This window comes from Martes martes (genome assembly GCF_963455335.1).
Source record: "Martes martes genome assembly, chromosome: X".
NCBI classification, from domain to species: Eukaryota; Metazoa; Chordata; class Mammalia; order Carnivora; family Mustelidae; genus Martes; species Martes martes.
Genome location: NC_137897.1, coordinates 55,402,058 through 55,428,584, shown reverse-complemented (window position 1 = coordinate 55,428,584; position 26,527 = coordinate 55,402,058). Strand labels below are relative to the sequence as shown.

Genomic DNA, 26,527 nt, shown 5'->3' with positions numbered 1-26,527 from the left:
GAATTATGTCTCATAGGCTGCATAAGCATACCCTAATAATACAAAGGAAAGCCCTAATGGCAGTGAGTAGGGATTTTGATTACAAAGCTATGGAGTCACTAAAGAAATGTAGCAGGGGTCACAAGTTCAGAAGACACATTTGTTTTACAGTTCCCAGATATTTATGGTGACCTCTACAATTCCTTCTCCCAAATGCCTGACCTAATTTGGAATGTCATTCAATAGACATTTTTCCAAAGAGGACATAGAGATGACCTATAGACACGTAAAAAAAGTGCTCAACATCACTCATCTTCAGGGAAATACAAATCAAAACCACAACGAGGGGTGTCTAGGTGGCTCAGTGGGTTAAAGCCTCTGCCTTTGGCTCAGGTCATGATCCCAGGGTCCTGGGATCGAGCCCCGAGTTGGGCTCTCTGCTCTGCGGGGAGCCTGCTTTCTCCTCTCTCTCTCTGCATGCCTCTCTGCCTACTTGTGATCTCTGTCTGTCAAATAAATAGATAAAATCTTAAAAAAAAACCCACAATGAAATACCACCTCACACCTGTCAGAATGGCTAAAATTAACAATAGGAAACAACAGATGTTGGTGAGGATGTGGAGAAAGGGGGACCCTCTTACACTCCTTGGTGGGAATGCAAGCTGGTGCAGCCACTCTGGAAGACAGTATGGAGGGTCCTTTTCCAAAAAGTGAAAAATAGAACTACCCTACAATCCAGCAGTTACACTACTAGGTATTTGCACAAAGAATACAAAAATACAGATTTGAAGGGTACATGCACCCTGATGTTTATAGCAGCATTCTCAACGGTAGTCAAACTATGGAAGGAACCCAACTGTCCATCGACTCTTGAATTGATATGTATATATACAATGGAATATTACCCAGCCATCAGAAAGAATGAACTCTTGCTATTTGCAAAGACATGGATGGAGCTAGAGTATATTATGCTGAGTGAAATAAGTCAGTCAGAGAAAGACAAATACCATATGATTTCACACATACATGGAATTTAAGAAACAAAACAGATGAACATGTAGGAGGGGGAAAGGAGGGAGGGGGATACAAACTATAAGAGGCTCAATAATAGAGGACAAACTGAGGGTTGATGGGGGGATATGGGAGGGGAATGGGCTAAATGGGTGATGGGTATTAAGGGGGGCACTTATGACGAGCACTGGGTATTGAATGTAAGTGATAAATCACTGAATTCTCCTGAAACCAATGTTATACTGTATGCTAACCAACTAGAATTTAAATAAAAATTTGAAAAGAAAATTAAAGGAATGTCAGTTAAGTCTCCTTGTACCTGACGTATTTCCTTTTGTAGTCTGTGGTTTTCATTTATAAAAGCACAGATATGAATCTGGAAATTTTTCCATAAAATTATCCTGGCACAATAACTCCTGGTCAGAGTAAAGTGTGTATAACAGCTTGCCTATATGATTTCTAGAAGGTTTCCCAAACTTTAAACGTCACATCAGTCCTGAAAAGACCTGTTAACTGGAGAATACACATTCTTTTCAGGAGCACTTGTAACATTTACCAAAATAGATCATGTGCTGAGTCAAAAAGCAAGTCTCAACAAATTTCAAAGGATTGCATCTTAGAAAGTATATTCTCTGGAAAAAAAAAGTACTCTAAACAATGTAAACTAAAAGTCAACAACAGAAAGATGATTAGAAAACTCTCACTGAGCATAAGAAATAACACAGAGGACATGGGGAGATGGTTAGGAGAAGGGAGTTGGGGGAAATTGGAGGGGGAGATGAACCATGAGAGACTATGGACTCTGAAAAACAATCTGAGGGTTTTGAAGGGACGGGAGGTGGGAGGTTGGATGAGCCTGGTGGTGGGTATTATGGAGGGCATGTATTGCGTGAAGCAGTGGGTGTGATGCATAAACAATGAATTCTGGTACACTGAAAAGAAAAAATATTTTAAAAAAAAGAAAAAACTCCCACTGTTGGAAATCTAAAAAACACTTCTACATAACCAATCAAAGAAGAAATCAATGAAAATTATGGAAATATTGAACTTAACAAAAATTTTAAAAATATAACATCAAAATTCATGAGATACAACTAGCTAGGGGAAAATAAATGCCTTTAAATGCATATATTAGAAAAAATGAAGGGTTGAAAATCAATGATCTTAGCTTCTGGCTCAAGTCTAGGGAAATAATAGAAAATGAAACCCAAGGAAAGTAGAAGGAAGAACATAACAAAGAAAAGACAGGAAAACTATGAAATAGGAAGCACATATACAAGAGAAAATCGAAAGCCAAAAGTTGATTCTTTGGAAAGATAACTACAATTGGATGCCAAGCTAGATGGAGCAATGAACAAAAACAAAAGACATAAATTACTAATATCAGTAATTCAAAAGTAGATGTCACTGCAAGTCTTTCTGGATATCTAAATTTAAAAAAGACAAAGGACACTGAATAACTTTATGCCAGTAAATTTGAAAATCTTGACAAAATTGACAAGTTATTTGAAAAGTACACCTAAGACATTTGGCCCAAAGAGAATCTGAATAGTCCTATTTAGCATATTTTAATAATGCTATATTTGTTAAACAAATTTAATCTTAAATACCTTTTCACAAATAAAATGGCTTCACTGGCATGAGTTCTTCAAATGTGTAAGGAAGAAATAATAGCAACCCTGTAAAAATATCTCTTATAGAAAATAGAGAGGGGCACCTGGGTGGCTCGGTGGATTAAGCCTCTGTCTTTGGCTCGGGTTGTGATCTCAGGGTCCTGGGATTGAGCCCCACGTCTGGCTCTCTGCTCAGCAGGGAGCCTGCTTCCCCCTCTCTCTCTGCCTACTTGTGATCTCTCTCTCTCTGTCAAATAAATAAAATATTTTAAAAAAAGGAAAATAGAGAAAGAGCTAACACATCGATTTAATGAGACCAACATGACTCTGATGACAAAATCTGACAACATTTCAAGCAAAAAAATAGAGATTACTGGGTGACTCAGTCAGTTAAGCATCTGCCTTCAGCTCAGGTAATGATCCCAGGGTCCTGGGGTTGAGCCCCACTTCTCCCCCTCCTCCCTGTTCATGCTCTCCGTCGCTATCTCTGTCTTTCTCAAATGGATGACTCAAATCTTAAAAAAAAAGAAGAAGAAAGTATAGGTCAAAATATTCAGTGATAGATGCAAAAATCCTAAAATTTTAGAAAATTAAATCCAGTAATACATAAAAAGGATAATATAGTCAAGTAGGGTTTACCCCAATAATTCAACACTTAAAAAACACACCCCTAATATGGTTTTCTACATGTCAGTTTTATTTTAAAGTTTTAAAAAGAAATGAATTTGGAGATGCCTGGGTGGCACAGTTGGTTAAATGTCCAACTCCTGGTTTTGTCTTGGGTTGTGATCTCAGGGTCATGAGATTGAGCCCTGCATTGGGCTCTGAGGTCAGCATGGAGTCTACTTGAGATTTCTCCTCCTCCCTCTGCCCCTCCCCCACACCCCCCCCAAATGAATAAATCTTTAAAAAAATAAATGAATTTGGTGTGGTTGCTAGGTACAGGTCAATACACAAAAATTAATTGTATTTCTCTGTAGTAGCAGGAACTAACTGGAAAAATGAACTTTTAAGATACCATTTTTAACAGCATAAAAACCCATCAAATGTTTAGTAATCTAGTGAAAGATGCAGAGACCTCTACAATGAAAACTGCAAAACACCAAAACATTGCTAAGAGAAAACTTTAAAGGGCTAGATAAATGAAGATATATACCATATTCATGGACTGGAAAACTCAGTTTTGTTAAAATGTCAGTTTTCCCAATTTGAGCTATAGACTCAAGACAATCTCGGTCAAAATCCCAGCTGATTTACTTGTGGAAGTTGACAGGATGGTATTAAAATTTCTATAGAGACGGAAGGAAAATTTTGGAAAAGATTAATAGTCTGAGAATGTACACCATAAAATAGAGTCCAAAATAGTGTCCAGAAATAGACTCACACATGATCATTTTATGACAAAGGTGCTAGTGCTATTCAGTGGGGAAAGATTTTTTTTTTAAACAATAAATGTCACTGGAACAGTTAGGCCATATAAGAAAAAATAAACCTTGACCCTCCCTCCTACCATTCAGAAATATTGCTCTGAGATGGATCATAGTGAAAGGTACAACAATAAGATTTCTAAAAAGAACCAGGAGAGTATCTTCATGACCCTGGAGACACACAAAAAAAATTAGCTATAAAAACTATAAAAGGAGGGGCGCCTGAGTGGCTCAGTGGGTTAAAGCCTCTGCCTTCGGCTCAGGTCATGATCCCAGGGTCCTGGGATCGAGCCCCACATCGGGCTCTCTGCTCAGCGGGGAGCCTACTTCCTCCTCTCTCTGCCTGCCTCTGTGCCTACTTGTGATCTCTGTCAAATAAATAAAATCTAAAAAAAAAAAAAAACTATAAAAGGAAATACTGATAAAGTGGACTTCATTACAATTGAGAACTTCACTTTGTCAAAAGATAAAATCAAGATGAGAGAAAAACAAGCCATAGACAGGAAGAAGATGTATTAATACATAAGCCTGAGAAATTCTAGAGTATATAAAGAACTCTTAAAACTCAGCGAGAAGGGCGCCTGTGTGTCTCAGTTGGTTAAGCGACTGCCTTTGGCTCAGGTCGTGATCCTGGAGTCCTGGGATCAAGTTCCGCATCAGGCTTTCTGCTCAGCAGGGAGTCTGCCTCTCCCTCTGACCCTCCCCTTCTCGTGCTCTCTCTCTCATTCCCTCTCTCAAATAAATAAAATCTTAAAAAAAAAAAAAAACTCAATGAGAAAAGACAACCCGATAAAAAATGGGCAAGAGAATTAAACAGGGACTTCACAAAAGGAGATTACACAAATGATCAACATCAATATCATTACTCATCAGAGAATTCGAATTAACACAACAATGAAGGATCACTGCACACTCACTGAAATGGCTAAAATTAAGATACCAAGTGTTAGTAAGGATGGGAAGCACCTGGAGCTCTGATACATTGAGAGTGGTAATGTAAATTAGTACAACCATTTTGGAAGACCATTTGGCAGTATCTGCTGAAACCAAACATGTTTGTTACAGCAATGACCCAGCAATCCCCCTTCTAGATACATACTCAGGTGAAATGAGTGTATCTGTTTACCATAGTATGTATGAGAATGTTCAAGATAGCTCTATTCATAAGAGTTAAAGATTTGAAAACTCTAGTGTCATCAGTAGGAGGATGGATTAAGTAAGTTGTGGCATATTCATACAATGGAATACTACAAAAAGGGAATACACTTCTGACTCAGAAAAATATAGATGAGGATCATAGACATTATCTTGAACAAAAGAAGTCAGGCACAAAGGAATATCACACGGGGTAAAAATTCATTTTGAAAAACAGCTTTATTGAGATATATAATTTATATGCCATATAATTCACACAATAAAGTATATAATTCAGTGGATTTTAGTATATTCAGAGATATATACAACGACCAACAATCAATTTTAGAACATTTCATCACTTCAGAAAGAAACCTCCATTACATTCCCTAGCCCTACATTCCCCCAGGAGCCCTGTGCAACTACTTTGTGTCTCTCTAGATTTGCATATTTTGGACATTTTATATAAATAGAATCATATAGTATGTGGACTTTTGTGACTGATTTCTTTCACTTAATGTAACATGTTCAACGTTTATCCATGTTGTGGCATATATCAGTATTTCATTCTATTTTATGGTCAAATAATATTCCATTGTATGAACTTACCACATTTTAAAAATCCATTCATCAGTTTTCATCTTCTGGCTATTTTGAATAATGCTGCTGTAGATATTTGTGTATAAGTTTTTGTGTGGACATACATTTTCATTTCTCTTGGGTAGACCTAGGTCATATGGTAACTGCATTTTAATCATTCGAGGAGCTGCAGGACTGTTTTCCAAAGTGGCTGCACCATTTTATGTTGTCATCAGTAGTACATGAGGCTCTGATGTCCCCCACCTCCATCCTGATAACTTGTATTATCTGACTTCTTTCTTTCTAACCATTCTAGTGAGTACAGAGTGATGTCCCATTGCAGTTTTGATTTCCTAATGAATGACTTTCCGGACAACTAATGATGTTGAGCATCTTTTCATATGTTTATTGGCCATGTGTATATCTTCTTTGGAGAAATGTGTGTTCAGACTCTTTGCCCAATTTTTAATTGGGTTATTTGTCTTTCTGTTACTAAGTCATACGTCCTTTACATATTTTAGGTACAAGTCCCTGATCAGATTCATTACTTGAAAATATTTTCTCCCATTCTGTGAATTGTCTTTTCCCTTTCTTGATAGTGTCTTTTGAAGCACAAATTTTTAAAAAGATTTTATTTATTTATTTGACAGAGATAGACACAGTAAGAGAGGGGACATAAGCAAGGGGAGTGGGAAAGGAAGAAGCAGGCTTCCCGCCAAGCAGGGAGCCCGATGTGGGGCTCGATCCCAGGATCATGACCTGAGCCAAAGGCAGACGCTTAATGACTGAGCTGCCCAGGCACCCCGAAGCACAAATTGTTTAATTTTGATGAAGTAAAATATATTTTCTTTTGTTGCTTATGCTTTTGATATCATATGTAAAATCCACTGCCAGATTCAGAGTTATGAACATTTATTCCTATGTTTTCTTCTGAAAAGTTTTATACTTCTAGCTCCTATATTTAGGTCTTTGATCTATTTTGAGTGAATTTTTGTATGTGGTATGAGGTAAGAGTCTGACCTCATTCTTTTCCATGTGGCTATCCAGTCATTTCAGCACCATTAATTTTTTTTAAATAGTCTTTCCACATTGGATAGTCTTTGCCTCCTTGTGGAAAATTAGTTGATCATAGACACATTGTTTTATTTCTGGATTGTCAGTTCTGTCCCATTGATATGCATGTCTGTCCTTATGCCAGTACCACACTGTCTTAATTATCATTGCTTTGTAGTAAGTTTTGAAATCAGGAAGTGTTAGTCCTCCAAATTTGTTCTTTTTTCAAGATCATTTTGGCTATTCTGGGTTCCTTGAATTTCCATATGAATTTTAGGATTGGCCTGACAATTTCTGAAAAAAGAAAAAAGCCAGCTGGGATTCTGATAGGGATTGTGTTGAATCTGTAGATCATTTTTGGGAGTATTGCCATCTTAACAAAGTTAAGTCTTTTAATCTATGAACATGGAATATTTTTCCATTTATTTACATCTTTAATTTTTCGGTGATATTTTGTAATTTTCATTGTACAAGTCCGGCACATCTTTTAATTTATTCGTAGGTATTTTATTGTTTCTAATGCTATTGTGAATGGAATTGTTTCCTTAATCTTATTTTCAGTTTGCTCATTGCTATTTTATAGAACTAGAATTGATTTTTTATATTGATCTTAAACTTATTTATTTGTTCTAATGGTATTTTACTGAATTCCCTAGGAATCATATTTACAAGATCACATTTTACTATGTATTTTCTGTCTTGATGTCTTTTATTTATCTTGCCTAATTTCTTTGATTAGAACTTTCAGTGCAATATTGAATAGCAGTGGTGAAAGTGGGCATTCTTTTTTGTTCTATCTTAAAGGGAGAGTCCAGTCTTTCACTAGTTAAGTGTGTTGTTAGCTGTGGGTTTTCCGGAGATGCCCTTTATCAGATTGAGGAAGTTCCCTTCTGGTTTGTTAATTGTTTTTATCATGAAAGGATATTGGATTTTGTCAAATGCTTTTCTGCCTCTGGAGAACATCTTGTAGTTTTTGTTTCTTATTTTATTGATATGGTATATTGCATTAATTGATTTTCACTTGTTAAAGCAACCTTGCATTTCTGGGTAGATCCCACTTGGGCATATTGCATAATTATTTTCTTTGCTGCTCAGTTCAGTTTACTAGTATTTTGTTGGGAATTTTTGAGTTTATATTCCTAAGAGAGATTTGTCTGCAATTTTCTTTATTTGTGATATCTTTGGGTTTTGGTATCACAGTAATACTGACCTCATAGAATGAGTCATGGAGTGTTCCATTCCCTTCTATTTTTTAAAATATTTATTTATTTACTGTAGAGAGGGGGAAGTGCACCAGTCGGGGAAGAGGTAGAGGGAGAGAAACTCAAGCAGACTCCGTGCTGAGCATGGAACTGGACATGGGGCTCCATCCCATGACCCTGAGAGTATGACCTGAGCCAAAATTAAGAGTTGGGCACTCAACCAACTGAGCCACCCAAGTACCCCCATCCTCTTCTATTTTTAAAAGAATTTGTGAGAATTAGTATTAATTCTTTAATTGTTTGGTACAGTTCAGTGGTGAAGCTGTTTAGTCCTGGCTTTTCTTTTTCTATAGTTTTAAACACTATTTAAATTGCTGTATTCATTGGGGCACCTTGGTGGCTCAGTCAGTTAAGAGTCTGCCTTTAACTACTGGGTATTTACCCCAAAGATAAAGATGTAGTGAAAAGAAGGGCCATCTGTACCCCAATGTTTATGCAGCAATTGCCATGGTCGCCAAACTGTGGAAAGAACCAAAATGCCCTTCAACGGATGAATGGATAAGGAAGATGTAGCCCATATACACTATGGAGTATTATGCCTTCATCAGAAAGGATGAATACCCAACTTTTATATCAACATGGACGGGACTGGAAGAGATTATGCTGAGTGAAATAAGTCAAGCAGAGAGAGTCGATTATCATATGGTTTCACTTATTTGTGGAGCATAAGAAATAACACAGAGGACATGGGGAGATGGAGAGAAGGGAGTTGAGGGAAATTGGAGGGGGAGATGATGAACCATGAGAGACTATGGACTCTGAAAAACAATCTGAGGGTTTTGAAGGGACGGGGGGTGGGAAGTTGGGCCAGCCTGTGGTGGGTATTGTGGAGGGCATGTATTGCATAGAGCACTGGGTGTGGTGCATAAACAATGAATTCTAGTACACTGAAAAGTAATTAAAAAAATAAAAAATTTTAAAAAAAGAGCCTGCCTTTGGCTCAGGTCATGATCCCAGGGTCCTGGGATCAAGCCCTACATCGGGCTTCCTGCAGGAGAGAGCCTGCTTCTCCCTCTCCCTCTGCTGCTCCCCCTGCTTATGTGAACTCATGCATTCTCTCTGTCTCTCTCCCTCTCAAATAAATAAATAAAAATCTTTTTAAAAAATAAATTACTTTATTCATTATAGGTCTGTTTAGATTGTCTATTTCTTCTTGAGTCCATTTCAGTAGTTTTTCTTTCTAGGAAACTGTCCATTTCATATAGGTTATCTAACTTATTGACATACAGTTATTCATAGCAGTCGTTTGTAACCCTTTTTATTTCTCTGAGGTTGGTAATGATGTTTCCTTTTTCACTTCTGATTCTAGAAATGAGGCTTCTAAAGACTTGTCAGTTTGTTGATATTTTCAAAGAATTAGCTTCTGATTTCATTAATTTTTTCTTTTGTTTTCCTATTCTCGATTCATTTCCACTCCAATCTTTATTATTCTCTACCTTCTACTTGTTTGAGTTATTTTGGTCTTAACTAAGGTAGAAGATTAGATTACTAATTTGAAGTGTTTCTCCTTTCTTAATGTAGGTGCTTATAGATATAAATTTTCCTGCAGGCACTACTGTAACTGTATCCCATTTGTTTTGGTGTATTGCATCCTCACTTTTATTCATTTCAAAGTATTTTCTAATTTCTCTTTTGATTTATTTTTTGACCTACTGGTTGTTTAAAGATACATTTATTTTACGTATATTTGTACATTTCCCAATTTTTTTCTGTTATTAATTTTTTTTAAAGATTTTATTTATTTGACACACAGAGATCACAAGCAGGCAGAGAGGCAGATGGAGGTTGGGGAGAAGCGGGCTCCCCACCGAGCAGAGAGCCTGATGTGGGGCTCGATCCCAGGACCCTGAGATCATGACCTGAGCTGAAGGCAGAGGCGCCCCCTGTTATTAATTTTTAATTTCATATGGCCACAGAACATACTTTGCATTATTTTATACTTTGAAATTTACTGAAGTTTGTTTTATGACCTAGAGCATAGTCTGCACTTGAGAAGAACATATATTCTGCTGCTCTTTGGGAGCGATGTTCTATAGGTGTCTGTTAGGTCTAGTTGGCTTACAGTATTTTCATTTTTTTTCTTATGGATTTTCTATCTAGTTGTTTTACATATAACTCATTTTTTTGAAGTTGAAGAACACCCAACTATCAATAGTTGCATTAAATATAAATGGTCTAAATCAGGCACTTTCTTAAAGTTCTAATAGTGAGTATTTTAGGCTAGCAGGTCTTGGACACAACTGCTCAATTCTGGCATCGTCACAGGAGTACATGGACCATATTTAAACAAAGGACATAATTATGTTCAAATAAAACTTTATTTGGATAACAGTCAGCCTGCCTACAGATTGTAGTTTTCTCACCCCTGGTCTAAACACACTGATTAAAGATGAAGAATGTCATACTGGATAAAAAATCAAGACCCAACTACATGTTGTCTACCAAAAAAACCCACTTCAATATGGAGACATAGATAGGTCAGAAATAAAAGGAATTGAAAAAGGTACACTATACAAATACTAAGAAAAGGAAAGCTGGAATGGCTTTATTAATAGCAAGCAGAAAGCAGTTTAGAGCAAGCAACATTACTCAGGATAAAGAGAAACATAATGAAAAAGTGATCAATTAACAATGACAACATAACTATTTGAAATTTGTAATGTACCTAACAACAGAGCTTCAAAACACATGAAGCAAAAACTGATAGAAATGGAAGGTGGAATAGGAAAATCCATAACTACAGTTGGAGACTTCAATACTCATTTTTCAGTAATGGATAGAACAAGTCAGTAGAACCAAGTCAATAGATACTCAGTAACGATGAAGAAGACATGAACAGCACTCTCAACCAACTTGATCTAATTGACATCTAGAGAATACTCGATCCTACAATAGCAGAATACATTTTTTTTTCAAAAGCACACTGAACATTCATCACAGTAGTCCATGTTCTGAACCATAAAACAAACTTCAAAAAATGTAAAAGTATTGAAATCATACAAAGTACTTCTCTGACCATAATGGAACTAAATTATAAAATTATACAGAGCCATCTGTAAAATCTCCAAATATTTGGAAATTAAACAACATACTTTTCAATAATCTAATGGGTTCAAGAACAAGTCACAAAAGGAAATCAGGAATAGTTTGAGTGGAATGAAAATGAAAGCACGCATATAAAAATTGAGAAGATATGGGGGGAGGGATTGGCTGGCTCAGTTCTGGACATTGGAGAAGGTAATGTGCTATGGTGCGTGGTGTGAATTGTGTAAGACTGATGATTCACAGACCTGTACCCCTGAAGCAAATAATACATTATATGTTAATAGAAATAAATAAAAGTAAAAAAGTTGAGAAGATACAGCTAAAGCAGTGTTCAGACAAAAATTTATTGCATTAGATAGAGATCTCAGATAATCTAAGGCTTCACCCTAAGAAACTAGAAAAAAATAGCAAATTAAACCCAATTGAGTGGAACAAAAGAAGTAAGAGCAGAAAGCAATAAAATTTAAAACAGGTGCCTGGCTGGTTCAGTTGCTCAGCGTGCAACTCTTGATCTTGGGGCTGTGAGTTTGAGCCCCACATTGGGTGTAAAGGTTACTTAAAAATAAATCTTAAAAATAAAAATAAATTAAAAACAAAATACATTAAATTATAAACAATGAAATCAAAAGCTATGTTGTTGATGTTGTTGTTTTGAGAAGATCAGTACAATTGACAAACCCCTATGCAGGCAGATAGACACAAATTAACAATGTCAAGAATGAAAATAGAGACATCACTATAGATCCTGCAGACATTTAAAAAGATGATTAACAACTGTTATGATCAGCCTTATGCCTATGACTTTGACAGCTTTTTATGAGGTGGACAAATTCCTTGAAAGTCACAAACTAACAAAGCTCCTTCAAGGAGAAATAGATAATCTGAATAGTCTTATACCCATTGAATTTGTAGTTTAAAATCCTATAACAAAGAAAACTCCAGTAGGGAATTCTATCAAACATTTAAAGACATAATACCAGTTTTATACAGACCCTTCAAGAAAGTAGAGGGCATACTTCCTGGCTCATTTTATGAGCTCATTTTTACTGATACCAATACCAGACAAAATATGAGAAAAGAAAGCTGTGGACCAATATTCCTCATGAAAATGGCTGCAGAAATCCTCAACAAAATATTAGCAAGTTAAATTTAGTAAAATTTGAAAAGGATAAGAGACCATAACTATGTGAGGTTTGTCCTAGGTTCAACATTGTAGACTCAAATTACTGTATCAACAGTTAAGTGAAAAGATTGAACATCCATTTATGATTTTTTAAAAAACCCTGAGCAAACCAAGAAAAGTAGGGAAGTTTCTCAACCTGATAAAGGACATCTACAAAGATAAAACTACAGCTAATATCAAGTTTAATGACGAAAGGCTGAATGCTTTCCCTCTAAGGGCAGGAACAAGTCAAGGTTGTCTGCTCTCACTTCTGTTCAGCATCTTCCTAGAAGTCTTAGCCAGTGCAATGAGCCAAGCAAAAGAATGGGAAAAAAGACATAGAGTGAAAAAGAAGAAATAAAACCACTTCTATTTTGCAGATGACATGATTGTCTACATAGAAAATCCCAAACAATCTACAGAAAAGTTACTGTGATTAGTAAATGAATTTGGCAAGTTATATAATATAAGACCAAATATCCAAAAATCTATTATATTTCTGTGTACTAGCAATGACATTCAAGAATAGGCAGTAACAATCAATAGTGATAGAAATCAAAATAGTTGTTAACTCTGCTAAGGTGATATTGACTTGAAAAGGAGCACAAATGTTGGAAGTGTTCTGTATCATGATCTGGGTAGTGGTTACAAGGTTTAAACATACATGAAAATTCAACAAGCTGCTTCTTTAAGATTAACGGGTTTTATTCAGTTTATTGTATGTGTGCTATACCTCAAAACTTTTTTTAGGGGCGCCTGGGTGGCTCAGCTGGTTAAACATCTGCCTTCGCCTCCAGTCATGATCCCAGGGTCCTGGGATTGAGCCCCACATTGGGCTTCCTGCTCAGCAGGGAGTCGTCTTCTCCCTTTCGCTCTGCCTTTCCCCCCAGCTTGTGCTGTCTTGCTTACTCTCTCTCTCTCAGATAAGTAAATAAAATCTTTAAAAAAGAAAAAAAAAACTTTTAAAAAAAGTTCAGTCTAATCAGGATGAATGAAAACCATCTCACATCCTGTGGTATATGCCATCTGATACAAATTTCTGCCCATGGTGATACCCAAGAAATATTATTTACTGACTAAAGGAAATAATTTGGAAACACTTTTTACTTTGCTTAAAATAAAACCACAGTACAGCATTCCATCTTTTGGTTAACACAGTCATTAAAGTGAGGCAGATAAACATTGGATCTAGATTATATAGTAGCAGGACTTTTTCAGGCTATTTAGGAACATTATGGCAATAATTTCAGGAAATGTAGGCAATGCTACTGAATGCATTAGAAGGTGCTCAAAGTGTTGGTGAATTTATAATGTATTTAATTATTTAAAATGTAAAAATGTATGTAATGATTTAAATTTATAATGTATTTAATGATGTAAAATGTAAAAATGTATCTAATGATTTAAAAATGTAAAATGTCTATATACAGAAGCTAGAACAACCTTCAATTTGTAAGTAGAATTAATTTTCCTCAACAGAAAAATCTTCCCAGAAGAGAGATTAGAATAGAATAATAAAATATAATCACAGAGGATATTGCATTTTTACCTCCCTCTTAGGGGACTTCTCAAGTGATCCATGTGAGATATTGCTTCTGCTGTATGAGTTTGAAGTTAAAGCCAAAATGAATGATCCATTCCTTGACAGCTTCCTGGAATCAGTGTGGGAACTGCCTCATTTGGAAAGTAAAACATTTGAAATAATTGCATGTAAGTGCTATATTTATGTTTTTGGAAGACTGTTACCCATTTAGATTGTACTACTTTTTTTCTTCTCTCTGTCCTTCATTCTTTACCTTCAAGTGGGATATAATGTTTTCTCATAGCACTTTGTTTCTCCTTCTCTAATGGCATTCCTGAAATGTCATGTATTATAGTCATTAATGCATCTATCTTTTTCTTTATATGAGACTATAAGCTCCTTAGGGTCATGAAGAATAATTGCTTATATTTGTTGTTCTTAGACACCTGAGGAAAGTACATTACTCATAATAGGTGTGCCTACTCTAGGTGTGGAATTGAATTACATAACTACGCAATAGGGGGAGCTTGAACTTTGGAAAGCTGGTTTTACTCAGCTAGATAGAAATGACCATCAACTGTTTAACTAATCAAAGGTGATACAATCTTAGCAATTTATTAATGTGTACAAAGAGGGGGGTCCCTGCTGGTTCAGTCAGTAGATCACGAAGCTCGGTATAGAGATTACTTAAAAATAAAGTGTTTTAAAAAATAAAGTGGGGGCGCCTGGGTGGCTCAGTTGGTTAAGCGGCTGCCTTCGGCTCAGGTCATGATCCCAGCGTCCTGGGATCGAGTCCCACATCGGGCTCCTTGCTCAGCGGGGAGGCTGCTTCTCCCTCTGCCTCTGCCTGCCACTCTGCCTGTGCTCGCTCTCTCGCTCTCTCTCTCTCTGACAAATAAATAAATAAAATCTTTTAAAAAAATAAAGTGTACAAAGAAATACTGGTAATATTCTTTAATACAACTACCACTCTCAGATTTTTGGTTGGGCTGTAAGTAAGTAGTATTTGGGGTCCCAGAACCTATATGGGGATATGCTGCAGGAAATGGCCTAATTATTTTTCCTTTTTTCTCTCTTACCCTCTTCGGGAGCCTGTGTGGTTAATAAAGGTATTAGGCACAAAGGTCACATTTGCCTTTCCTTATCTTGTAATACAAAATTCCTAGAGACAAGGAGCAGCTCGTCTATACTTTATGGACATGTAATTGTGACCACTTCTTATATAATGGATCTCCAAGTAGAAACCTGGTAAATACATTTGGAAGTTTTAGGGTTTGTTATCTCTGACACTCACTCTCATGTCAACTGTTTCCTGTTTTTAGTATCAGACTAAAACAGTATATTTTAATATAAATCTGTTTTTGATTATTGCCCTTTTACTGATAGCTTTTTGTTTCCACCTTTGTGTGCCCCTCCTTGACTCTGGCTCATAAGATTATTGCTTTACCTGTATGACTGTGAGCAGGATCACAGAAAGAGTAGGTTCTTTGTTGATGTTTGCTAAAGAGAAGATTACCCTGGTGACCCTACCACGTTTTTCTACCCAGAATCTATAAGCTGTCTCTGAAAGCCAGCATGGACTACTGATTTCATAAAATGCGTTTTTAGGGGTTTTTGTCTGTTGTTTGGTTGGTTTGTGTTAATCTGTTCCAGGCCAGTTTCATTAGAGAGAGCAAGTTGTAGCCTGGGATGAAAACTGATAGATAAGGTACTCACAGCCTTTTTTCTTTCCTTCCTATAGCATTAGCAGTGGAAATGCCTGCACACTATCCTTCCATTGCTCTGAAGGCCTTGAAAAGGGCATTACTGCTTTACAAAAAAAAAGAATCCATTGATGTTTTGAAATACAGGTTAGTAAATATAACTTAACACTAAATCTAGGCTTTTTGATAACCAAAAGATATCGAACTTATGGGTTTGATAACCCATAAGTCATCAGTCATACTCAACTGGTCCAACTTAAAAGATGATCAGGGGCACTCCTGTAACTCCTGAACTAAAAAGCCCTCAAAACAGCTCCATATTTAGAGTTATAATATAGACCAAGAATTAATTAGCTATGTCAAGGAGTCTGGATTTCTCAAAAGAGGGTAAAAAAAGGGGCAAAGTTGCTTCTTTGTGTGAGACTATATATATGATAAAATTACTAAGTACCTTTCAGAGATTAATAAACAACCACCAATGTACCCACCACCCAAATTTAACAAATGTTAACATTTTGCAATATTTGCCCCAGGTGTTTTTGCTAAGCACCTTTCTTTAAGGACTAACCAGTGCTCTGCATCATAATACAAAATATTATTTATTAGATATTTTATGTTTTCTATGCCTAGACATGGGGGAAATGATGTGTGATTTTTCTATGGAAAACTTTATTACAGTCTTTCTTTTCTGAGACATGAGAGACAGTTCTCCTGGAATTATTCCCAGTTTAAATCCCAATTCCCTTGCCTGTTTCGGGATGTAATGAAATGTCTATAGATTGAACCAGCTCATAAAATATAATAAACAGCTACAACTCCTTAGTGTAGGAAACTAAAAAAAGGTGAAAGACAACCATAGGCATAATAAAAAGGAGGATTGGTCAGCCCCTTTTATAGCTTCAAAAATCTGTCTTCTGAGGTTGGAGGCCAGATAAAAATGAGGGAAGAACAGAAGTGTTTTGAAGCTCGTAGTCTGGGATGAGATCCAGATTTTACTTATCTTAGCCATGATGCCAATGATTTATTTCCTTATGGGATGAGTTTTCTCTTTTTGATTTCAGCAAATGTATGCACAACTTGATTAACCTCTTAGTGCCAGATGGGGTGCCAGATGCAGAACTGTGTCCCCTGGAAGAAGTTTGGGGTCATTTTGAAGATGCTCTGAGCGTCATTATCCATACCGTAAGTCAACCAGTGATATTAAGCTATTCTTCAAAATTAGAACTGTCTTCTGTGTTAGAAATGACATAGAATAGTGCTTTCTGATGTGAGTTTTAGGGTAAATAAATTCATATTACAATATACTTACACACTATAAAATTTCCCTGTGTTTATGAACTGTAAAGAGTTAAAAGTAGAAAGTTTCTGATACAGCTATACTATGGATTAAATGAAAATAGCAGTAGCACCTGGAATTTTTAATTATTTTGTGTTTTCAAAACCTGGTAGAATTGTTACTTCCACTGTGATGATAGTAACCCTTTGAAAAACCTTATTGTTATTCTTTCCATTTCTTCAAGGCAGGTAATAGAGTAGAAGGAACATGGAGGACCTGTATTTTTGTCCCTTCCCTGCTGGTTTTTTTATTTTCAGCACAGGTTTATTTACTGGTTTTTTTTTGTTGTTGTTGTTTTTGAAAAAGGTACACATCTTCAGTGTGTACCTTAACTGATTTTTTTTAAAGATTTTATTTATTTATTTGACAGACAGAGATCACAAGTAGGCAGAGAGGCAGGCAGAGAGAGGAGGAAGCAGGCTCCCTGCAGAGCAGAGATCCCGATGTGGGGCTCGATCCCAGGACCCTGGGATCATTACCTGAGCCGGAGGCAGAGGCTTTAACCCACTGAGCCACCCAGGCGCCCCTATTTACTGATTTTTAAATTAGCTTTATTGAGGTGTAATTTATACACGCTTTGTATATGTACCATTTGGTGATTTTAGTAAGTTTATAGAGTTAATGCAACTGTCACCACCATCCAGTTTTAGAATATTTCCATTACCCCCAAGTTTCTTCTCACCTATTTGTGGTCAGTCCCTGTTCCACCTTAAGGCCCAGGCAACCACAGATCTGCTACTCTGCCAATTTTCTCTTTCTGGACACTTCATATGAATGAAACCACACAGCGTGTAATCTCTTGTGTCTAGCTTCTTTCAATTTAGCATAATATTTTTGAGGCTCATCCATGTAGCAGGTATCAGTATTTTAATCCTTCCTATGTTATTATATTCTACTGAATGGATATATCACATTTTCTTTATCTACTCACTAGTTGGTAGTCTTTTGAGTTGGTTTTACTTTTTAACTATTACGAATAATACTGCTATGATATTTGTATACCAGTCTTTGTGGACATACGTTTTCAGTACTCTTGAATATATGAATTTCTGGGTCATTTGGTAACTTTATGTTTAACTTTCTGAGGAGCTACAATCTGTTTTCCAAAGTGGTTGCACTATTTTACATCCCTACTAGCGGTGTATGACGGTTCTAATTTCCCCACTTCCTCATTGACACAATAATGTCTATCTTTTTCACTATAGTCATTTTAGTGAGGGTATAGTGGTAGCTCATTGTGGTTTTGGTATGTATTTTCTTGATGGCTAATGGTGTTGATAATTTTTTATGTGTTTGTTGACCTTTTCTATGCCTTCTTTAGGAAAATGTCCGTTCAGTTATTTTCCCATTTTAAAAATTGTGTTCTTGTTGAGTTGTAGGATTTATTTATATATTCTAGGTACAAATCATTTATCAGATATGCCGTTTGTAAATATTTTCCCCCTGTCTCTGGCTTGTCATTTCATTTTCTTAATGATGTAACTTAAAAAGCAAAAGTTCTAAGTTTTGATGAAGTCTAATTTATCAATTTTCTTTGTGGTTCATGTTTTGGTCATGATAAGAAATCTTTGCCTATCTCAGATTTTGAAAGATTTTCCCCAGTGTTTTCTTGTAGAAGTTTTTATGCTTTTATCTCTTACATATAGGTTTATGATCCCGTTTTTAGTTGTTTTGTTTATGGTGTAAGGTAGGGTCCTCCTGTGCCATTTGACTTCAGTTTTCTCATTTGTAAAATGGAAATAACACCTGCTCTGACTCCCACACTGGGGTTTTAAGGATCAATTAAAATAGTAATTTGTGTTGTAAACTTTAACAGCTCATACACATGTAAGGTGGTATTGTTATTATAAGGGAGCTATAAAATATTAAGGTTAGTGGCTCGCTTAAAGTCTCACAGGAAGTCATTATTTGAGTCCATGTTAATAACTGAGGATCCTGACTCTGCTTTGGGCTCAATTGCCTCTTCATGTAAAAATATGTGCAAACCACAGCAGATGGTGGAACAGTATAGCAGGGTGACAACCTGGTACAAACCCACATCGACTTCAAAAACCTAGAATTCTCCTGGAGCTGTGTAATTATGGCCTGTGTGAATTTAAGTTTAAAAAAAATTAGCATTGAACATTTTGGATATATATATATATATATATATATATATATTTTTTTTTTTTTTTTTTTTTTTTTTTACTTTCTTTTGGGGAGAAGAGAAAGTTCTATTTCTAAGCCATGAGCCTCATCTGGACCTTCAGATGTGTTTGCCATGGTAACTAATACAAACTAAAATTAAATTGTACTGTAAATCCAAATTGATCCATTTCCATAGTCTCTATATAAGGCCTAAACCACTCAGAGCAATTTTTTTTTTACACTTTTATTCTATCTATTACTGTTCCATCTCCCTGGCTCTTGGGTTTTCTGCTACAGAGCTCAGTGTTTTTCTACTTTTTTGACAAGTCTCACATCCATTATTGCTCATCCCCTGAAACATGGTGGGATAGTTCACTTTTTTAATGTAGAGATTAATTTAATAATCCTGTTGGCTCCTTAGATATGTTGCTTTTTCCTCTTTGATTGAATATGTTATGTATCTCCTTTGTTTTAAATGCTTGGGAGAAACTTCAGCCCTTGTTTGACTTTTGTAATGACCAGTCACTCATTATTTATTGAGCAGTTAGTGATTATTGAGCATTACCAAGTGACTCCATACTGTGGTAAAATGGCTGTTACACAGATATAAAACCTCATGTCTCACAGTATCGTGCTTTACATTTTTCAAAGGATTCTTTTTTTTTAAGATTTTATTTTATTTTATTTATTTGACAGAGAGAGAGGGATCACAAGTAGGCAGAGAGAGGCAGGCAGGGAGAGAGGGGAAACAGGCTCCCTGCTGAGCAGAGAGCCCGATGCAGGTCCCATGCGGGGCGATGTGGGGCTCGATCCCAGGACCCTGAGATCAGGACCTGAGCCGAAGGCAGAGGCTTAATCCACTGAGCCACCCAGGCGCCCCTTACAAAGGATTCTTGTATCCGTTATTTCATATGATCCCTGCCCCCTCCCCAGCATTTCCGTGAAATAGAGTGCTGTACTATTATTCTTGACAAGTCCTTTCAAATGAGGAAATTTTTAAGTTTCAGAAAAGTCAGATTACCCTGTTGGGTACCTTCCAAAAAAGTCAAGTTACCACTTTGCCTAAGTTCATATGGCTAATGAATGAGAGTCAGGACTAGACCTCAGGTCATCTGACTGTACTTCCAGAGCTCTTTCCTCCAGAACAGACATCTTCTTTACCAGCTCTTGCTAGGCTTCAGTTCAAAAGAGAGGCTCAACTTGGCATTCAGAAGCTATTGCCAATGAAAAAGCAGGAAGGATGATTTAATATACTTAAACAGGCAATCCTATCTTTAGGTTCATATTCTAGATTATTTTAAAGAGGAAATAGATTGCTCTGGTTTGTCTTTCCTTTTTTTAAATTATGTTGTGTTAGTCACCGTACAGTACATCATTAGTTTTTGATGTAGTGTTCCAGGGTTCATTATTTATGTATAATACCCAGTGTTCCATGCAATACGTGCCCTCCTTAATTAAAATTCTTTTTTGAAATAATTGTAGATTCACATGCAGTTGTAAGAGGTAATACAAGAAATCTTATGTATGCTTTACCCAGTTTCCCCCAATGGTAACATCTTATATAAAACAATATCACAATCAGGATGTTGACATTATTACAGTCAAGACACAGAACTTTTCTCTCACAAGGATACCTCATGTTGCCCTTCTATAGTTCCCACCCACTTCTTTCCCACCCAGCCCCTCCTTAATCCATGGCAATGACTAACCTATCATCAATTTCTGTAATTCTGTCATTTCCATGATATTCTGTAGATTGAATCATACAGTATCTAATTTTTGAGATTTGGAATCATATAGTATATAACGACTGGCTTTTTTTCAGTCACCAGAATTCTCTGGAGATTCATCAAGTTACCAGTTGCTGCATGTATCAATATGTCATTGTTTTTATTGCTCAGTAGTATTCCATGGTATGGATGAACTGGTACCACAATTCACTTAACCATTCACCTGTTGAAGGACATCTGGGTTGTTTCTAGTTGGGGCCATGACAAATAAAGCTGCTGTAAACATTTGTGTACAGGTTTTTGTGTGAACATGAGTCTTTGTTTCTCTGGGATAGTACCTAAGAATGCAGTTGCTGGTTCATACGGTAATTGCATGTTTAGATTTTAAAGAAACTGCCAAACTGTTTTCCAGAGCATCTGTAACATTTTACACTCTTGCTCAAAGTGTGTGAATAATCCAGAATCTCCACATCCTTGTCAGTATTTGATGTTATCACTATTGTTTTATTTTAGCCATTCTGATAGGTGTGTCACAATTTAGTGTGGTTTTAACTTGCATTTCCCTAACAGCTAATGATGTTAGATGGACCGTCTTGTCATGTGCTTATTTGCCGTCTGTATATCCTCTCTGGTGAAATGTATGCTCGTGCCTTTTGTCCATTTTGTAATTGGATTGTTTTGCTTGTTTACTGTTCAGTTTTGAGAGTTCTTTATAGTATAGATACTAATCTGATACATGGTTTGAAAATATTTTCTCCCAGTCACAGCTTGTCTTACTCATCAACTTACAAGGTCTTTCACAAAACAAGTTTTTAATTTGCGCATTTCATCAACTTTGTCTTACTGATCCTACTTTTAGTGTCAAGTCCATTGTAGAACTCCTTGCCTCGCTACATCCCCAAGACTTTTTCTTGTTCCCCTGGGGCTTTTTTTTTAAGTTTTTATGGTTTTCTGTTTTATATTTAAGTTTATGATACATATTAAGTTAATTTTTGTATGAGGTATGAGATTTAGGTTACAGTTCATTTTGTCTATGCATGTCTCTTGTTCTAGAACCATTTTCTTGACAAGGCTGTCTTTCCTCCATTAAATTGCTTTTGTACTTTTAACAGAAATCAGTCAGGCATATTCATGTGAGTCTGTTGCTGGGTTCTCTGTTCTGTTCTCTATGTGTCTATTCCTCTGCCAATATCACACAGTCCTGATTACTGTAACTATGTAATAAGTCTTTTTTAAAAGATTTTATTTATTTATTTGACAGAGATCACAAGTAGGCAGAGGGACAGGCAGAGAGAGAGAGAAGGAAGCAGGTTTCCCGCTGAGCAGAGAGCCCAATGTGGGGCTCGATCCCAGGACCTTGAGATCATGACCTGAGCCGAAGGCAGAGGCTTTAACCCACTGAGCCACCCAGGCACCCCAATAAGTCTTAAAATCAGGTAGAGTGATTCTACCCACTTTATTCTTCTGCAAAATTGTTTTAGATGTTCTAGTTCCTTTGCCTTTACATATGTATTTTAGAATAATCTTGTCTATGTCTACAAATATTTTTCTGGGATTTTGATAGCAATTGTGTTGAACAGCGTTTGTTTCCTAGGACTGCCAAAACAAATGACCACAAACTGCTTATAACAGAAACTTATTCTCTCACAGTTCTGGAAGCTAGAAGTCTGAAATCGAGGTGTCGGCAAGGCTCTCTTTGAAGTCTCTAGGGGGAGGATCCTTCCTTGTCTCTTCTCAGCTTCTAGTGGTTGCTGACAATGTTTAGCATTCCTTGGCTCATAGGTTCATCACTGCCATTTCTGTCTCTGTCATCACATGGAATTCTTCTTACATGTCTCTTGTTTTTCTTCTCTCATTATCTGGACACCAGCCATTATTGAGTTAAGGGTCCATCCTACTCCAATGTGATCTCATCTTAACTTAATTACATCTGCAATGACCCTGTTTCCAAATATGGTCACATTCTGAGGTTCTAGAAAGAACATGAATTTTGAGGGACACTATCCAACCCAGTGCAGTATATATCAAGAATTGACATCTTTAGTTATATCTCAAATGAAAAATAATTGGCATCTTTCTTATATTGAATCTCCTAATCGATGAACAGAGTATGTCTTTTTATTTAGTTTTTTTAGATTTTTTTATCTCTTTCATTAACAATATGTACTTTTCTTTTTTTTTTTTTAAAGATTTTATTTATTTATTTGACAGACAGAGATCCCAAGTAGGCAGAGAAGCAGGCAGAGAGAGGAGGAAGCAGGCTCCCTGCAGAGCAGAGAGCCTGACTTAGGGCTCAATCCCAGGACCCTGAGATCATGACCTGAGCCGAAGGCAGAGGCTTTAACCCACTGAGCCACTCAGGCGCCCCACAATATGTACTTTTCAACATACAAGTCCTATACATGTTTTGTTAGATTGATACCTAAGTATTTCAGGTTTTTTGAGTGATTGTAAATGATGTCCATGTGTTAATTTCTAATATAGTCGACTCTTAAATAACATGGAACTTAGCAATACCAGCCATCACACAGTCAAAATCTATGTATAATGTTTGGGGCGCCTGGGTGGCTCAGTGGGTTAAAGCCTCTGCCTTCGACTCAGGTCATGATCCCAGGGTCCTGGGATCAAGCCCCGCATCAGGCTCTCTGCCCAGCAGGGAGCCTGCTTCCCTTCCTCTCTCTCTGCCTGCCTCTCTACCTATTTGTGATCTCTGTCTGTCTGTCGGATAAATAAATAAAATCTTTTAAAAAAATCTATGTATAATGTTTGACTCCTCAAAAACTTAACTATTAATAGCCTACTGTTGATGGGAAGACTTACCAATAGCATAGTCAATTAATACATATTTTATATGTTATATATATTACATACTATATTCTTAAAGAGAGCTAGAGAAACAAAAATGTTATAAGAAAATCATAAGGAAGAGAAAATTCATTTATAGTTAACTGTACTGAATATATCCAAAAAAATCTGTGTAAAGTGTACCTGCACACTTCAAACCCATGTTATTCTAGGGTCAACTGTATAAAGAAATACAGTAGATTTTTATGTGTTTGTCTTTAATCCTGCAACCTTGCTGAACGTATTCATTTCTGGAATTTGGGGGGGAAGGATTCCTTAGGATTTTCTATGTGAGCAGTCATGTCATCTGCAAATAGGGACAGGTTTTTTGTAGTTGATTTGTTGTTTGTTTTGTTTTAGAGTCTTTTTCTTCTTTTTTATTGAATTATAATTAATATACAGTGTTATATTCATTTCAGGTGTACATTACAAAAATTCATTAATTCTCTGCATTACTCCATGCTCATTGAGATAAACCTACTCTTAATCCCCCTTCTCAAATAGGGACAGTTTTATTTCTTCTTTTCCACTATATATGCCTTCTCTTTCCTTTTCTTGCCTTATTGTACTGACTAGAACTTTCAGCACTATGTTAAGAGTGGTGAGAGTGGGTGTTCTTACCTTGTTCACTATCAGGGGGAAAGCACTCAGTCATTCAGTCTTTTGCCATTAAGTATAATGTTAGCTATAGGTTTTTTTTTAAAGATTTTATTTTATTATTTATTTGACAGAGAGAGATCACAAGTAGGCAGAGAGGCAGGCAGAGAGAGAGGAGGAAGCAGGCTCCCTGCAGCGCAGAGAGCCTGATGTGGGGCTCGATCCCAGGACCCTGAGATCATGACCCGAGCTGAAGGCAGAGGCTTTAACCCACTGAGCCACCCAGGTGCCCCAGCTATAGGTTTTTATAGCAGCTCTTTATCAAGCTGAAGAAGCTCCCTAACTCCATTTTTTTCCTGATTCTGTCATGAATGAGTGTTAAATTTTGTCACATGCTTTTCCTGCATCAGTTGGTATAATCATGTGACTTTTCTTGTGTATAATATAGTGAATTATACTGACCAGTTTTAAATGATGGACCAACCTTGTATCCTTGGAATAAACCCCACATGGTCATGGTGTATAATTCTTTTTATATATTGATTAATTCTATATGCTAGTGTTTTTGTTAAAGATTTTTCATCTGTATTCATGAGAGATAGTGGCCTGTAGTTTTCTTTTTCTTTTCTTTTTTTTTAAGATTTTATTTATTTATTTGACAGATGGAGATCACAAGTAGGCAGAGAGAGAGGAGGAAGCAGGCTCCCCACTGAACAGAGCCTGATTCGAGGCTCGATCCCAGGACCTTGAGATCGTGACTTGAGCCGAAGGCAGAGGCTTTAACCCACTGAGCCACCCGGGCGCCCCTCTTTTTTTTTTTTTTTTTGAAGATTTTATGTATTTATTTGACAGAGACACAGTGAGAGAGGGAACACAAGCAGGGGGAGTGGGAGAGGAAGAAGCAGGCTTCCCTCTAAGCAGGGAGCCTGAGCTGGGGCTCGATCCCAGGACCCTGGGATCATGACCGGAGTTGAAGGCAGCCACTTAACAACTGAGCCACCCAGGCACCCCTTCTTTTTGTATATGGTCTTTGTTTTTGGTATTGGGGTAATACTAACTTTATAAAATGAATTCGGATATGTTCCCTTCTCTTCCATATTTTTGGAAAAGATTGTATAGATTTTATGTTAATACTTTTCTGAATGTTTGATAGAATTCTCCAGTGAAACTATCTGGGCCTGGATATTTTTTTCGAGTGTTGTTAAATTATAATTTCACTTTCCTTAATAGTTACAGAGCTGTTCAAATTATCTGTTTTCTCTTGGGTGAGTTGTGGTCAGTTGTGTTTTTTGCTGAAGTGAACCATTTCATCTAAGTTATCAAATTTTTGTGTATAGAGTTCTTTTTATAATTCCTTTATTATTCTTTTGATGTGTGCAGGGTTTGTAGTGATATCCACTTATTTCATTTACTGATATCAATAATTTGTCTTCCTTTTTTTTCTGTCATCCTTGCTGGAAGTTAGTAAATTTTATCCATCTTCTCAAAGAACCATCTCCTCCACTGATTTTCTCTATTGTCTTTGTATTCTCAGTCTTGTTGATTTCTGCTCTAATCTTTATTATTTACTTTGTCCTGCTTACTTTGCATTTAGTTTGCCTTTTTCTAGGCTCCTGAGATGGGAACTTAGATTATTAATTTGAGACTTTTTCTCTTTTTCTAAAGTATGCATTTTAGGGCTGTAAATTTCCTTGTCAGTGCTGCTTTACCTGTGCCTACAAATTTCGCTATGTTGTATTTTCACTTTCAGTTATTTCATTGTATTATTTTATTTCTCTCAAGACTTCCTCTTTGACTCATGAATTACTTAGAAGTATGTTGTTTAGTTTCTAAGTGTTTATAGATTTTCCTAATATCTTTCTGTTACTGAATTTGAGTACTGTTCCATTGTGGTCAGAGAACACAGCTTGTATGATTTCAGTTGTTTGAATTTTTAGAGATTTATTTTATGGACTAGGATATGATCTTAGTATCTATTCCACAGGCACTTTGAAAAAAATTGTATCCTGTTCTTGTTAGGAGGATAACAAGAACAAGAATGTTTGTTCCATAAATGTTGATTAGATCCCACCGGGTGACGGTATTGCCAAGTTCTTATATATCTTTGCTGATTTTCAGGCTAGTTTTTCTGTTAGTGTTTGAGCAGGCATATTGAAGTCTCCAACTATAACTAGAATTATTTGGCTCTCCTTTCACTTCTCTTGGTTTTTCCTTCACATATTTTGTGACCGTGTTGTTGAATGCATACACATTTATGATTGCTATATTTTCTTTATTGAGTGACTTCTTTTTATCAGTATATATTGTCTTTCTGTTTATCTGGTGATTTTCTCTGGTGATTTCTACAATCACTAATATTTGCCACTCTTCTCTTTTGATTAATGTTTACATGATATACCTGTT

At 36.4% G+C, this 26,527-nt stretch overlaps 1 protein-coding gene across 1 annotated transcript in view; it reads left to right on the top strand.

Moving 5' to 3' along the window:
- The window catches only part of TEX11 (testis expressed 11), a gene marked incomplete at its 5' end in the record, with an annotated part of 270,791 nt that overhangs the window by 226,537 nt on the left and 17,727 nt on the right, over window positions 1-26,527 (top strand). Inside the window, 3 exons of the mRNA XM_080795516.1 lie at window positions 13,826-13,975; window positions 15,529-15,637; window positions 16,552-16,672. Coding sequence (XP_080651642.1) covers window positions 13,826-13,975; window positions 15,529-15,637; window positions 16,552-16,672 — 380 coding nt within the window. The remainder of the gene's footprint in view (window positions 1-13,825; window positions 13,976-15,528; window positions 15,638-16,551; window positions 16,673-26,527) is intronic.